The sequence below is a fragment of the Eulemur rufifrons genome, chromosome 9, assembly GCF_041146395.1.
Source record: "Eulemur rufifrons isolate Redbay chromosome 9, OSU_ERuf_1, whole genome shotgun sequence".
NCBI classification, from domain to species: domain Eukaryota; kingdom Metazoa; phylum Chordata; class Mammalia; order Primates; family Lemuridae; genus Eulemur; species Eulemur rufifrons.
The window spans coordinates 119977-134977 of NC_090991.1; the positions used below are offsets into that span (position 1 = coordinate 119977).

Sequence of the window (15001 nt, forward strand, 5' to 3'; positions counted from 1 at the left end):
AATGAAGTTTTGGCTCCTGATCTCACCTGAGCCTACATCCCTGATAAAAAGAAGGGTACAGTATAGTCCAACTGGAAGTGTCTAGTCCATGAAAATCACCAACACTCAGAACTCAAGAAATGTAACTGGAAAGAAATATGGGGCAAGCCCAAAATAAATTTTTTACATGTTGTCACCCTATTTCCAAACCAGGTTTTCCTCTTCTTTATTTCATTTGCCTTAGCTCTCTTCATTCCTTTCCTACCTCCTCTGTCCCTTACCATTTCACTGTGTATTTTCACTTCCCATACACAAAAGTTGACTGGAAACTTACTTTATATTCTTGTATCTAAAGCTGTTTCTACTTCATTCTTATAGGACTATACCGTTTGAGGGGAAGTTCAAACACTTTCGTTATAGAAACATGCACATAGGGCTGTAACCAGAATCAGGAGTAACAAGACAAGCAGCCATTCGTTCAGGAACTCTGAGTGCCCATCGTGAGCCAGCCACCGTCCTGGGGACTCTGCAGTGAATATATAAAACAATCCTCTATCCCTGAGGGCACGAAAGCAAGACTGTGCTTGGCAGGTTCAAGAAACCTGGAGGATGCCTGGGGGCCAGAGTAGAGGAAGCCAAGGAGAAACCTGATTGTGTAGGACACAAAACCAGAGAGGCAGGAGGTACGGATCAACGGAGGCTCTTATAGGCACAGTAAATATTCTGGCTTTTACTTTCAGAAAGCCACGGAACGGTTTGAACACAGGAGTGAAATAATCAGACTTTCACGTTAAAAGGATCACCCTGGTTGCTGCGTTGAGAATAGAAAAGTACAGAAGCAGCGGGGAGACGAGTGACTATGAAAATAACACAAGCAAGAGGTTACGGTTGCCTACAGCGGTGGCAGCAAATTGTGCTTCCACGTATAGTTAAGGCAGCCTTTAAAGTAGATAAAGAATGTACTTTCGTGATAATTATTTGAATTAGATGGGGGAGTATCAGAAGGAAAGGAGTCGAGACGTCTATGTGGTTTGGGGCCAGAGAAACTGAAAGAGGGAGTGGACATTTAAAAGATGAGGAAGACTGGAATGGAAACAATTATTGGAATGGGTGGGAGAGAAGAAGGAGGCGATGAGTTGTTCAGTTGTGACATGTTAAATTTGGGATCTAGATGTCTAGTTAAATTAGACATCTAGCTGAAAATGTTGAGTACGCAGATGAACATACAAGTCTGGAGATTAGGAAAGAAATTCAGACCAAAGATAAAATTTTTAGTTAGAAATATATAATTCTAGCTAGATGAGATGAGATCACAAGGGACTAAATAGAAATACAGAAGAGGTCTAAACATATATCCCTGGAACACTGCCTCGTTTTTTAGAAGTTGGAGTGATGAAAAGGAACCAGCAAAAGAAACTGAAAATAAACAGTACTATCCCAGAAGCAAAGGGAAGAAGGTTTCAAAGAATAGAACATTATCAACCACATCAAATGCTGTGACTGCTGCTATCTTCACTGATATTGGAATTCACCAAAGAGGTCACTAGTAACCTCAAAAAAGAGCTGCTATAGTAGAATGGAAGAGAAAAAAATAAATAAATAAATAAAACCTCACTGTAGTGGATCCAAGAGAGAGAGGGAGGACTGAAGACCACAAATATCAACTTTTCTGGAGAGTAGTAACGAAAGAAAGATGTAGTGTGGAACAAGCTACTTTAAAGATGGGAGATTTCAGTATCTATATGCTGCATATATATCTATATGCTGACAGGAATGATCCGGTAAAAACAGCACACTGACGCATCTCGTTGGCATGCACGAGGGGATGGACACGGAAGCAACGCAGTGTCCTTGACGGGAGGAAGGCAGAGAACGCCAGGGCAGCCGTGCAGACCGGGGTGAAGAACAGCAGGAAATGCAACGAGCATGGGCAGAGGCCTGAGGGACATGGAAACGCTTTCTGATCGCTTTCATTTTTCACACACGGGAAACACGGTATCAGATGAAAATGGAGAAAAGGGTAGAGGTTTGAGGAGAGAGGTGTAAAATAGTCCTTTAGGGGAATGCTAAAGTGATTCAACCAGGGAAATGTGCTGGGATTACGCCACTGTCAGCAACACAAAGGGCCTTCCTGAGGTCAGCGGTCAGGCACTGAACGGGAGACCCGGGTCAGCATGGCTGTGTTTTCCTCAGAGCACGGTCTACTGCCCAGGTGCAGGCTGAACCGGACGGAGAACTGCATGTAAACGGTGTGGGGTGGAGGGCTGGCCAGGAGAGTGCAATGGAGGAGCGCCCTACATGGAACTGAGGGCGCATGAAAGGGAGAGATTATAATAGTGGACCATGGCTTCAAGGCAGGGAAAATATTCAAGTAAAGATGTGCAGGAAGGGGGACAGTACAGAGGTGGCAGAAGCAATGGACTGCAGGTCCCAAACGGACAGAAGTACTGTCAAGGGGGGTTACAGTTGTCCCACGGGGGTTTGGTTCATGGAACCCCACCATACCAAAATCCCCAGATGCTCAAGTACCAGATATAAAATGGGTAGGTGTTTGCATATAACCTATACATATCCATAGACTTTAAAGCATCTCTAGATTACTTATATGTCAATGCCATTAAGTAGCTGTTATCCTGTAGTTTTTAAATTTGTCCTTTTTTTAGAGACAGGGTTCAGTGTTTTTGATCCACAGTTGGTTGAATCCTCACATGTGGAACCCACAGACACAGAGGGTCTACTGTATCTGACAGAAGTTGGAAATAGAGGATGCGGAAGCCCCAGTGGAATTATGCCCAATGAAATATCCTTAGTAAAGTATGGGCAGTTCTGGTTAAAATGTTATAGAACTACCTTAAACACTAAAGCACAACGTCACCCTGGGCAAAGTGGGCCTGCAGATGAGGAAAGCTGGGAAGCGAAATTAAAGATAGAGAATTATTTCACGGGAATTGTAGCTGGGGGTCCCAGACATAGAATTCTCCAGAAAACTATTTCCAGCAGTCCTAGGGTGTCAGCTTTGAACAACGTGTTCAACCCAGGAGGCAAAAATGCCAGATCGCAATCAGATGAGCTAAAATAAACCATACCTTTCCCCTCGATCCCTTTCCCCCACTGAGGTGGACCCTGAGCAGGCGAGGATGTCATACTGAAGAGAATCTGGCAAAGTAAAAAGAGAAATCCAGTAGGAATCTTCCTCCAAAGCAGGCTTCTAGGTCTGAAACAGTGGGAACCAAAGAAGAGTTCAGAATTGTGTGAGCGTCTCAACACTGATTATACTGAACTGCACCTCCTAATGACTAAAATAAGATTACGAATGACAAGTGACCACAAGAGTTTTTATTACCTGGAAGTTACTGGAAAAGTTATCTGATCTTACTAAGAGCTCATCCAGAGGTAGAGACTGAATCTATAGAGGGTCTGAAGGCACAGTGAAAACTGTTTTCTGCTTAGCCTTACCAAGTCCCATCCACTGACCATACTAGTTCCACAGATACCCATAAATTCCCACTACGTGTAAGGTATAAAATATACACAATGCTAGATGTAGCAGAAATTCATTTTTGCTTTACTAAGCAAAAAAGTGAAAGCAAATTATTACGTCAAATAGAACAACAGTCATTTTAGGTTTGAGTACAAGTACAAAATTTGATCATGGAAGATGTCATAAGAAATCTTAGCGTGAGTTTCTAAGCGGGCAAGCAACAAAACAGAGATATCAGGGCTCACCATTTAGTCATTTTCAAAGTCACCTCTATTTAATCCGGACTCATCTAATGCATTCTAGGAAAAGGAGTGAGTACGTGTTACTGTAATTTTGACTGAAATACATTTGCGGGTATTTTACAGTGTCAAGATAAAGACGATAAACACAATTTATTACCAAGTCTTTTTGGCATTTCAATTCAGAAACCACATTTGGATGCAGTCACAGACGAGTCTCAACGAAATTCTAGTCCATTCATACTTTAGTAGTATTACAGAAAGATTCAAGCACACTTAAGCTTTGAACTGACGCAGCAAGTCAATATTTAATATGCTAAATTCCAAGTTTTTCCAGGAAGCATGAAAAAAATCAGAACAAATGCTATCACCTAACTAGCAAGCAAGCATTAAGGATAAGCACGTTTCACTCAGTTCCTCTCAAGAATACACAGGGAACCTACAATGCCCCCCATTCTGACACATTACTAACATTTAACATTCAATAAAATGTTAAAATATTTGTTTCATAAAAACGGAGATAAAAAAAAAAAACACTAAAACAGGCCAGGTGGGGTGGCCAGTACCTGTAATCCCAGCAGTTTCGGACGCAGAGGCTAGGAGTTCCAGACCAGCCTCGGCAACGTAGCAACACCTCGTCTCTACCAAAACTTTGAAAATTACCCGGGCATGGCCGTGCAAGCTTATTACCCCAGCTACTCGGGAGGCTGAGGTAGGAGGATCGCTTGAGCCCAGGTGTCTGAGGTTGCAGTGAGTGATAGTCATGCCACCGCACTCCAGCATGGGTGACAGAGTGAGACCCTGTCTCTAAAATAAAAAAAAAAAAACTACAATATATAAAAACCAATAAGCATGATTCATTGTGAGTGAAAAATCTTATAAAACCTTAAAAATAATCCCAGATTCATCCTAAAACAGATTAGAAATCTAAAGATTTTCATGATTTTTAAAAAGACAACTGGGAATTAAAAACATAATAGCAACCTATACTACACAATAAACGTGAGAAATTTGTTATATAAGCATTGAAATAAAAATTTTAAAATTCAAAAATGTTTTCTACAAATGCTAATTCCACAATCTACACAGGCAAACATGGGCACAGCTGCAAATGCCTTGTTAGCATCATTCTTAATCACTTGATTAATTGCATCTGAGAGAAAACAAATTCCTTCTAGATCACTCTGCAGGGTCTTACAAAAAAATCAAGCACACCCCCCCCCCAGCAGACACATCTACCTCGATGAAGAAAACACCAACATTTCAAATATTCCAACAATCATAAAATAGGATAATCCTGGAATTTACTCAGCCTCAAAACATTATGAACTACTCCAACACAGGAATAATACCTTAAAAACACCTACAGTGTTTTCTGAAGTACAAAAAATATTCATTATGAATCCTGATTTCTTGGAAAAATTATTTGAACATGTCTCAATGCTGTTGATTGTCAAGAATTCTGATGATGTGCTTATCCAAAAAAAAAAAAAAAAAAAAAAAAAATGCCAGGCACTTTTTATTTAACATATGACAGCCTGCTTACATTGTTCTTTATCATCGCTATTAGATTTCTTATCAACACCAGACTGAGAGTGGTAAATTGTCAAGAAATACACATTTCTTCCTCCAAGAAATACACATTTAAAGAAAAACTATCACAACTCTCTTCCACTAAAATTTGAGGGATTCCTTCCCTTCCTATTCCTAGGAACAACAATCACAAAGAGCTAATAGCCAGCAAGTCTAAAATCTAAAACTTCTACTTGAACGTATACATTACTTTCCACAATGTAGAAACTACTACAAGCATCGACAAGTCAAAAGGGTCCACCAAAATTCAAAAGCTAGCTGCAAAAATCATTGGTAATCTACATTATTTTGTAAAGATCAAGATTGGCTTTGGAGTACATTAACTCAGACTGCTGAGGAGGCCAAATATTGTTTTAAACATATATAAATAAGATAAAAATGGGCAATGCAACCTTGGAATAAATGCAATACTAAAAATTTCATCTTCTTTTTAATAAGCAGTTTCATCAGTTGTAAAACTACAGGTAAAGTCCATATATGGAACCACAAATTATTACTAACAATCCTTCCAATTTCAGCACTACCAAGTTAGTACTGTATTTGTCTGTCAATAGTAAAGAAAAGGACAAAATAAATTCCTGAAATGGTGCTTTACTTAAAAACGTTTCTTATGGAAAAGGAATCCAATGTTTATCATCAGTGATTTTTAAAAATAGAAAATATTTCTGTTGCAAAGATTATTTACAGAACACAGAACCAGAAGTCCATGACCTTTCAATAAATACACTGTACTAAAGAGTACAAGAGAGTACAAGAGTACTAAGAGAGAGAGAATAAAAACACCAGTCTGTTAAATCTCTTCCTCCCTTCTTTTTAAAATGTAGATAGATTTTATTAAACTGACAATATGAAAGTGTAACCCAGTAATCTTAGCCCTCTTAAGTTACTTATTATCTTTTCAATAGACTGTTATGAATTTACAGTTCCTGCAGTTCACCTGCCACCTTTCCCAATTTAAAGCAGACACTAGGGGTTGAAGACAGTCTCCACTTGCAACATCAATTATAAGAAAGAACTTTATGCTCGTTTTAGAAAAGGATTATTGTGAGTTTTGTTCGGCCCCAGAAACACCGCTCAGCACAGATCTCAGCACATAAGAGATGTTTAATGACTATCTCTTGAGTAAATGGTAATGTTGAATTGTATTAGTGCAACATTAGTTTTTTTTTCCTCCTTCAATTTACAGTTCTCCCTTGATGGAAATGAAACTCAAGACCATAGCAGTCCCTCAAAAACACATAAACAACTTTATTCACAATGAAAAATAAAGCTGGGGCTCAAAATACAATCCCAGCGCCATCTTTATGTTCTCCATTATTTTTAAAGAAAATGAGAAATAAAGCCTGTTTTTAAGAAATAGATAATGGATACCAACTTTCCTCAAAATAAAAAATTCACTTTTCAAACTTACTTTCTATGTTAGTAGTACTGAGAGTAACAACTGATGGTTCCAAAGTAGGCACAGATTGGGTAAAAATCCAAAACAAGCATAGAAACAAAACTACATGTTTTTTGCCAACGTTTTTTCCTTAATCTTAGTCAAAAGGGTATGTGCCTAAATTTTCCTAGATGTGAGACCAGCTTTGTCTGATGCTTCCAGATTCATTCGTTCAACAAATATTTTAATGAGCATCTACTGTATTCCAAGCCCTTTAACGTTTGCGTTTGCAAACTGCACACCACCACCGAATTCCTCTACGAAGCCTTATCATTTAAAAGAATGGCAAGGTAATAAGGAATCTCAACACCGTTTCTTGCACACATTAAGTCAGTGGATTGGGGCGCTTTTTCAGCCGTTAAAGCCGCATCAGCGAGCCGCTGCCGACCACACCCGGGACCCAAAATCACAACCAGGAGCCACAGCCGGTGAAACCACCTGTGAGAGTCGTCCGCGCTCCTCCTCCGAGGAGGCGGCCGGGGCTTCCGCTCCGAGCCCAGCGAGCTCCGCTGCGGGACCGCGGGCGGGACGCGCCGGGCGCCTCGGGCGACAGTCCGGCTCCGGAGCCCGGGTCCCCGCCCACCCCTCGCGCCACCCTGGCGACCGCCAGACCCGTCAAGTTGGGGGGAGGGGTCTGCGTTTCCGCTTTACCGCGGCGGGCGGTGGGCGCCTCGGTCGCCCGCCTGCCTGAATTCCGAGCTGAGTTCGGGTCCCTCTGAGGAAGGGACGAAGGGACGAAGCCCAAAGGGCGGGTCCTCGGGGAAGGGACCTCGCCCGAAGCTGGAAACGGAGGCGCCGGCTCGGCCCGGAGCCCACGGGCGGCGCTCACGGCGGAGCCCCCGGGCACCGCGGTTCGGGGCTTCAGGCCGCCGCCCAAGGGCCCGAGAGGGCGAGGCGCGGGGCCGGCGCCGCACTCACCGTCACCTCTGTCTCGGCCGCCCGCTCCCGCAGCGCCGCTCTCTGGCCGGCTCCGCGGCTCCCGCCGCCCTCACGCCCGCAGCTGCGCTCCCGGCGCGCTCGCCCCGCCCAGACTCGTGCGCGGGCGCACCCGGAGGCGTCGCGCGCTCCCAGAGCGGCGGGGGGCGGGGCCTCATCAGGCAACCGCGGCGGCTGCCGTGCCGGCCCCGCCCCCGGGCCGGCCCAGCCAGGCCCCGCCCCGGCCAGGCCCCGCCTCGGGATGGGCGGGCGGCGCCACCCCCACCTTGGAGCCGCGCAGGCTGGGCGGCCGCTGCTGTGGGGAAGCGGCCGCGGACAGCAGGGAGTGGAGCCTGCGCGGGAAAGCGCGTGCGGAAGATGGCCACCGAGCCTGCGCGGGAGCCTCTTCCCAGCCCGGCCCGCAGGCGGCTGCGGCTCGCGCCCGCCCGGCCGAGGAGGGGCGGTTTCTGCGCGCGGTGTGGGCCGCGGCCGCGCCCTGAGGAGGAAGCGGGGTGCCGAGCTGGCGGGGGGCGAGGTGTCTGTCGGTCGCAGTTGAGACCTCGAGGTCCTGAAACCCTCCCACCATTGTTTTTTTCAATGTCACAGTCAGAATCGTTTTGTCATTCACTGGCTTCAGGCCCGGCACTTCCAGCTGGCATTTGCAATGCGAAAACTGTTCGTGCCCCAGACCCCTGTGACTCCTCCCCGGGATCGCACACGTCCCAGAAGTCGGGACACGTGACAGTGTCCCAGTCTAGCGGCCAGTACTCCACCAAAGGACCCGCCAAACTCTGCCTGTGGTCAAAGGGACAGAGAGAGCCAGGTGCTGGTGTCAGGGCATCCTGCCAGCTGCTCAGGCCACAGACTTTGGGGTCATCCTTGGTCCCTCTCACACTCTCATTTTCACTTCCAATCTGCCAAGAAAGCTCGTTGGTTCCACTTCCAAAATAAATCAGACTAGTTCTCACCTGCGTTACTTCCAGCATCTCAATGATACCTCAGTGACCTACTAAACCGCAGGGCCTCCCTGCCCATCATCTACCCCGTTTACTGTCAAAACAGCCGGAATCTCCTCTCACAAGGAAATGTCACTTAGCGTTGATACTTAGCCTGAGCCAGGTATTTAAAATTGCAACCGCCAGACACCAATTCTCAATCCTTCCTACTTCATTCTTTTTCTTTTCTTCCCATGACACTTCACACCTGGTAGCGATCTCTATGGTCAGCTTTCCGGACCTATGGTTAGGCATTCACAGATTCAACTAACCGCAGATCAAAAATATTCAGGAAAATAATTAAATAACACAAGAAATACAGTATAACAACTATTTATATAGCATTTACATTGTACTTGGTATTGTAAGTAATGTAGAGATCATTTGAAGTATACAGGAGGATACATATGAGTTATATATTATGCCATTTTATATTAGGGACTTGAGCATCCACAGATTTTGGTATTGGTGGGGATCCTGGAACCAATCCCCTAAAGATTCTGAGGTATGACTGTATTTATTTTACGTGTTTACCTTTTAGTGTCTCTCTGGGCTTCGCCGGCAGAAGCTGGGATTTTTGTCTGTTTTGTTCAACTGATGTACCCAAGTGCCTAGAATAAATGAAAAATTTTTAAATTCCCTGAGATAATAAAAAGTGTAAAGCAACAAAAAAATGACCCGTTTTGTATTTTAAATTTCCTCTTGGTTTCAATTTCTATTAGTTAATTTGGTCAATATTATATTCATAACACTCTCCTTACATATTTAATTTAGCCTTTAAGATTTAAAACAAAGCAATTTAAAGCCACAGACAGTTTGGATTTTTTTTGTTTGTTTGTTTCTCTCTGTCTTTGAGACAGGGTCTTGCTCTGTCACCTGGGCTAGAGTGCAGTGGCGTCATAATAGCTCTCTGCAACCTCCAACTCCTGGGCTCCAGGGATCCTGCTGCCTCAGCCTCCTGAGTAGCTGGGACTACAGGCACACGCCACCACAGCTGGCTAATTTTTCTTTCCAGTTTTTGTCGAGACTGGGTCTCACTCTTGCTCAGGTTGGTCTCGAACTCCTGACCTCAAGCGATCCTCCTGCCTCAGCCTCCTAGAGTGCTAAGATTACAGGCATGAGCCACCATACCATGCCCCGTCCCCGCCCCCCACGTCCCTCCCGTGTCCGCCCCTCCCCAGCCCCGCGCCGAAGCTCCGCTGTTCCCCCCGCGGCCACACGGGGGCGCAGCCGGACAGCGGGCGAGGGCGGGGCGGGGCGGGGCGGGAGGACCGGGATGGGGAGAGGACGGGGAGGGGCGGGGAAGGGGCTGCCGGGGAGGCGGGGGTCTGGCGTGTGAAGGGGCAGATGGGGGATGGGCGGTCAGGTGGAGGATGGGGCGGGGGGCGGGAGGCGGTCCCAGGAGGTCGGGCCTCGCGCGAAACTTGGGGGGAAGCCCTGAGGGGTCCCCGGGAGCGGAGCCTTCAGCCCGCGGCCTTACCCTCCCAGGGCTGGGGGTGCGCTGGGCCCCACGGCCGCCTGGAAGGGGTGCGGGGTCTCGGGAGCTCCTGCCAAGGCTGCTCCGCCCCGGGCCGCGGGCAGAGGGTCCCAGAGCCGGGCGTGCAGCTGGGGGCGCCGGGCCCACCTGGGAAAGCCCAGGCAGCGCTGGGAAGCGGGAGGCGGGGCCTTTCCCTCCTCCGCGTTTAAGGCTTCAGGTGGCCCTGTGGCCTGGCGGGCCGCAGAAGGCGGAGGAGGTGGGTGCTGTGGCCCCTGCCGGGCACCAGGAGCTCCTCCCAGGCCCAGCGCACGCCAGGCCCCCACCCCAGCGCCTGGCCAGGTGCAGATGGCGCGCTGCTGTCTGCCCAGCCGCATCCCGCTGGGTCCGTGGCTCAGGGCAGATTCCCGAACCTACCCCAGGATGAGGGCAGCTGCTGCCACACTGCACTGGCTGGTGAGAGGGCAGGGACGTAGGCTCCTTCCTTGGGACCCTCTCCAGCCCGTCTGCCCAGTGCACGCCCGGTGAGGGATGCAACCCAACCCGGTGTCTCCCTCAGTGCCCCCGTGAGCAGGGCCGGCCCCGTTGAGCTGGCACGGCGTCTCCGTCTGAGCCACCCCCTCCGCGCTACGACTCAGCACACACACCCGTGCGGTTCAGGCCAGCCCAACAGGGAGAATCTTCTCTGCTCTCGACAAAGGATGAAGGTTTCCCTCTGCAGAGCGAGGCTTCCCAAGTCCCTCAGCAGACCTCAAGGTCACCCACATCTCGGACCCAAGGTCGGAGCCTTGGGGCCGGCCCTGCCCCGGGAGGGAAGGGACAGGGTGACAGGCCACGGCTGTGGCTCCGGTCAGGTCCCTGCCTGGCTGAGACAGTATGTTTCCCCACAGCTCCCTGCTCCTCGGAGATGGAAACTGGGCTCTTATAAATGTGTCCTCTGCACTGTGTGGCATTTCTGAAACCCAGACGTCTCTGGGCCCTCCTGCGGCTCCTTCCCCGAAAGCTGGAGGGAGCAGGGAAAGGCTTACCAACCACATCTCGGCTCGGGACGTTAATCAGTCCCAGAGCGGGGCAGGTGGCCTGTCCCGGATAACCGCATGGGTCAACACAGAAAGGATGTTAACTTGCACCTGCCAGCCACAGCGTCCTGTCCCGTCCCAGGACGTACACGTGACCAGGAATTCAGGACTCCCCAAGGGGAAGCCCTCTTGGGAGGAAGAAGTGCTGGGCACGGGGCGGGGGGCTCCCTGCAAGGACTGAGGGAAGATGCACCAGAGACGGGGAGGATGAGCCCATGACGCTCCTCCCAGCTCAGGCGGTGGCCGCAGTCCCCTTGGATGGAGAGCTACACACTTGGGTCTGTTTTGTTTTATTGGGGTTACACACACAGAAAAGCTCTCGGAACACACAGGTGCAGCTCAAAGGACAATCACAACAGACACCCACAAAGCCACCATAAGGCAAGAGGTGGGAGGAGGGGGCTGGGGCCCGGGCTTGCTGGCGGGGTGGGGGCGCTCAGAGGTGGCTTCGCTCAGCAGCACCTGCTGGGGGGCAGAGGGCAGGCACAGCTGGAGGTGTCACACCTGCCGGGGGAAGATGCCGGGATTCAGTCTGCACATGCACAGCAGCCAGAGGACACAGAGGGTCGTGGAAACCCAGATCCACACGTCTTCCTAGGGCTCAGCACGTGGCCTTCGGCAGGCGCGGCCAGAGCGGAGGTCTGCCTCTCTGCGGCTGCCACGGCTGGACTTGCCGAGCCTGGACCTCAGCCGTCCCTTCCCGTAATAGCTGTAGGTGACCAAGCCATTGTTTTGGGGACCGTGGGCGATGTGGCCGGGGCCCTCGCGAATTACATCCAGGACTGAGAAGGGGATGGTGATGGAGCCCTCACTGACGCGGACGGGGCCGTGGGCACTGGCTGGAGGGCGGGACTGGTGGCCCACAGGGCCCTGGCTGCCATCTTCCTTCTCTCTGCCTTCGGTGACGTCAATGAAAGAGTCTGCCTCCGATGTCATCAGGAAAGGACCAGGCGGCCAGGGAGCCATTATCCTTGGAAGTGAGGCCACTGGCGTTGGTCTCCGTACAGGGGTCATGACCAGCAGTGACGAGGCCCTGGTGGCCACCCTCCTTCCCGTTGCTTTGGGCAACACCAGCAAAGGCATCTGCGTCCTCAGTAAAGGTGGAGGGGAGTGTGACCGAGTGCTCCCCGCTGGCCGTGGGGCTGTCCACAGCAGTCTCCGGGAGGGGGGGGTGTTTCCTCCGCTGGCAGGGCCCTGGCGGCCACCCTCCTGCCCTTGGCCCTCTGTGCAGCAGGTGAAGGCATCCTTGTCCCCAGTGGCCCTGGCAAAGGACAGGGGGAAGGTGAGGGAGCTCTCCCCATCGGGCCCGAGGCTGACAACGTAGGACCCTGTCGGCAGGGCTGTCCGCAGGACTCCGAGGCCGTGGCTGCAGGAGACGGGGCCATGGCCTCTGGCCAGACCGACAGGGCGGGAGGAGGTGCCCCCGGCTTTGAAGAGGAAGCCCCGGAGCTCGAAGGTCGTCTTGACTTCACTGAGGCGGCCTCTGCCCCGGAAGATGGGGTCTCTGACATCCACCGCCATGCCTTTGCCCTTGGGCGCGGCTGTGGAACCCTTGCCAAGGACGCGCGGCCCCCCCAACCCCCCCACCCCCCGGCTGCCAGCTGCAGGGAGGGAGCTAGCCGTGGGCGACCAGCCCCCGGTCCACGTCCGTGTCCACCAGGGAGAAGGGGACAGCGACGATGCCGTCGCCCTCGCTTAGGAAGTCGTGGGTCTCAGAGAGGGGGCTCTGGAACTGGCACACAGAGAGCGAGATGGTGACGAGGCCCCTGGCGCACTCGGCTGTGGGGCCGCTGCTGGGCGTGGGCGGGGCCGTGGCCCTGGCGACGCAGGCACCTCACCAACTCCAGCACACCACTGGCTCCACGGAACACGCTGAGGATCAGAGCAGTTCCCAAACTGTCCCACCCTTTTCTAAAACCAGGCTTTTGTCTGATTGATCCAGTTGCTGTCTTCCCTAGGTTAGAAGAAATATGCTGTTGACAGTTTAAAATACTAGTACAGTAAAGTCATTCATAACAAAGAACCAATGAGACCGGTACCTGGTTTCATCCATTCAACACTTGACTGCACACCTGTTTGGTGCCAGGTAGCATTCTGGGCATTGTGGACAGCAGGGAACAAGACAAAGGAGGTCCCTGCTCTCATAAGAAATATACATAAAAATACATAATTTCAAGGACTGAGAAATGCCATGAAGAAATTAAAACAGTAGTGGGGAAGCGATTTTAAACTGCGTGGTGAGTTAGGTGATATTTAAGCTGAGACCTTAAAGTTAAGGGGCCAGGCTCAAGATCTGGGAAAGACCATTCAGACAAAGGCAATGACTAGTGTAAAAGTCCTAAGGCAAGACCAAGCATGGCATGTTTGAAAAATTGAACAGACTATCTTGGGTAGAGTCTAATGAGCAAAGGTGAGAATGTCTGAGAGGTCGTGAGAGGCAAGAAGATCTCCTGAGCCCAGGAATTCAAGACCAGCCTGGGCAACACAGCAAGACCCCATCTCTAAAAAAAAAATCTGCTCAGCTGGGCACGGTGGTACACGCCTGTGGTCCCAGCTACTCAAGAAGCAATGGCAGGAGATCGCCAATGTAAAAACCTCCAACAGAAGTCTCCTAGATTTAGGGAGGGATTTTCAGTGCACAAAAATGTATTGGAATGCCTGTCCTCTTGGTACCGTGCCGCCTATTTAGTCCCCCCTTAAAAAAGGAGAGGAGTATAAGTACATTTATCGTTTTGCACGGTAAACTAGCAGCTAGCCACAGCAATCCCAGGAGTTATGATCACACCACTACACTCCAGCCTGGGCAACAGAGCAAAACCGTGTCTCTTTAAAAAAAAAAGAAAAAACAGAAAACCGTGCCTATAGCTGAAATAAACTTACTGGTAGGACTACACACCAGCTCAGAAATAAGGATCTTATTAACCCAAGATGGTTACTTCATACGTGAAATGCTAACATATGAATCCAAGTACGTCAATGTGGAATTCTAATGAAGATGACCCAATTAGTCTATAAAATAGATTCACTATGTTGTTCAGGCTAGGATTATTTCAGAACCATAGGAAAACACTGCTTGTGTGTCATCCAAAATCATTTTATTTGGTATGTAAATAGACTTTTTAAGAAGTATAAAGGTCATGTTTATGTTAACGTGAAAGAAAACTATAATACCAAATCTGATTTTTGTTCAAATTAGTAATTAGGAGTTAAAGTAAAATATAGCATATCAGTCTAAATTACATGCTCATATTACGAAAACTGTAAAGAAATATGCACACACATACACACCCACACTCCCTGTAGCCATGAAAACCAAGTCTACATTATGGCCACATAAAAGTCCCACAAGTCAATAAAGACAAATTTTTGTATATTGCACAAAAAAAGGAAACTCTGTAGACTGGTTTGAGGAGAATTTACACTTGCACATAAAATTATTTATTCATTCAGGAACTACCAAGCTACTCATTTCCACAATTTAGCTAAAAGATTTTTTTTTTTTTTTTTTTTTTTTATCAACCAACAGGAAATGAGACCTACAGCTCAGGGGGAAAATGGCTAAAAGAAAAAAAATCTTGTCTCAGCAGAATGAAATACTAAGAATCTGCATGTTATTAATTCCCCTTGCGCTCTCATTTCCCAACTAAATATCAGTTAAACTCCATTTTTAGACTATGCATTGAAGTCTGTACAAGCATTTTTCTTTTTTTTTTTTTCCTTTAAGAGCACAAATAAGCATATGCATTTAATACTACTCAATAAACTTGTGATTATCTTAGCTAGCTGCTAGTTTACCGTGCAAAACAAT

General features: G+C 48.6%; 1 protein-coding gene and 1 long non-coding RNA gene across 2 annotated transcripts in view; both read right to left on the reverse strand.

The window, feature by feature from the left end:
- Positions 1-15001, reverse strand: part of LOC138391843 (uncharacterized) — a 44310-nt gene that overhangs the window by 6065 nt on the left and 23244 nt on the right. Inside the window, exon 3 of the long non-coding RNA XR_011234875.1 lies at positions 9175-9251. This is a non-coding gene — a long non-coding RNA (uncharacterized lncRNA). The remainder of the gene's footprint in view (positions 1-9174; positions 9252-15001) is intronic.
- Positions 11487-13672, reverse strand: LOC138391836 (receptor-transporting protein 5-like). The gene is made up of 2 exons (XM_069481842.1): positions 13233-13672; positions 11487-13147 (listed from the first exon to the last, which is right to left on the reverse strand). Exon 2 carries the CDS (start codon positions 12712-12714, stop codon positions 11788-11790), a length of 927 nt encoding a protein of 308 aa, XP_069337943.1. The 5' UTR covers positions 12715-13147; positions 13233-13672; the 3' UTR covers positions 11487-11787.

Bases quoted from the DNA above. Each gene is read 5' to 3' on its own strand.
- LOC138391836 (XM_069481842.1), bottom strand. From the start codon at position 12,714: ATGGCGGTGGATGTCAGAGACCCCATCTTCCGGGGCAGAGGCCGCCTC.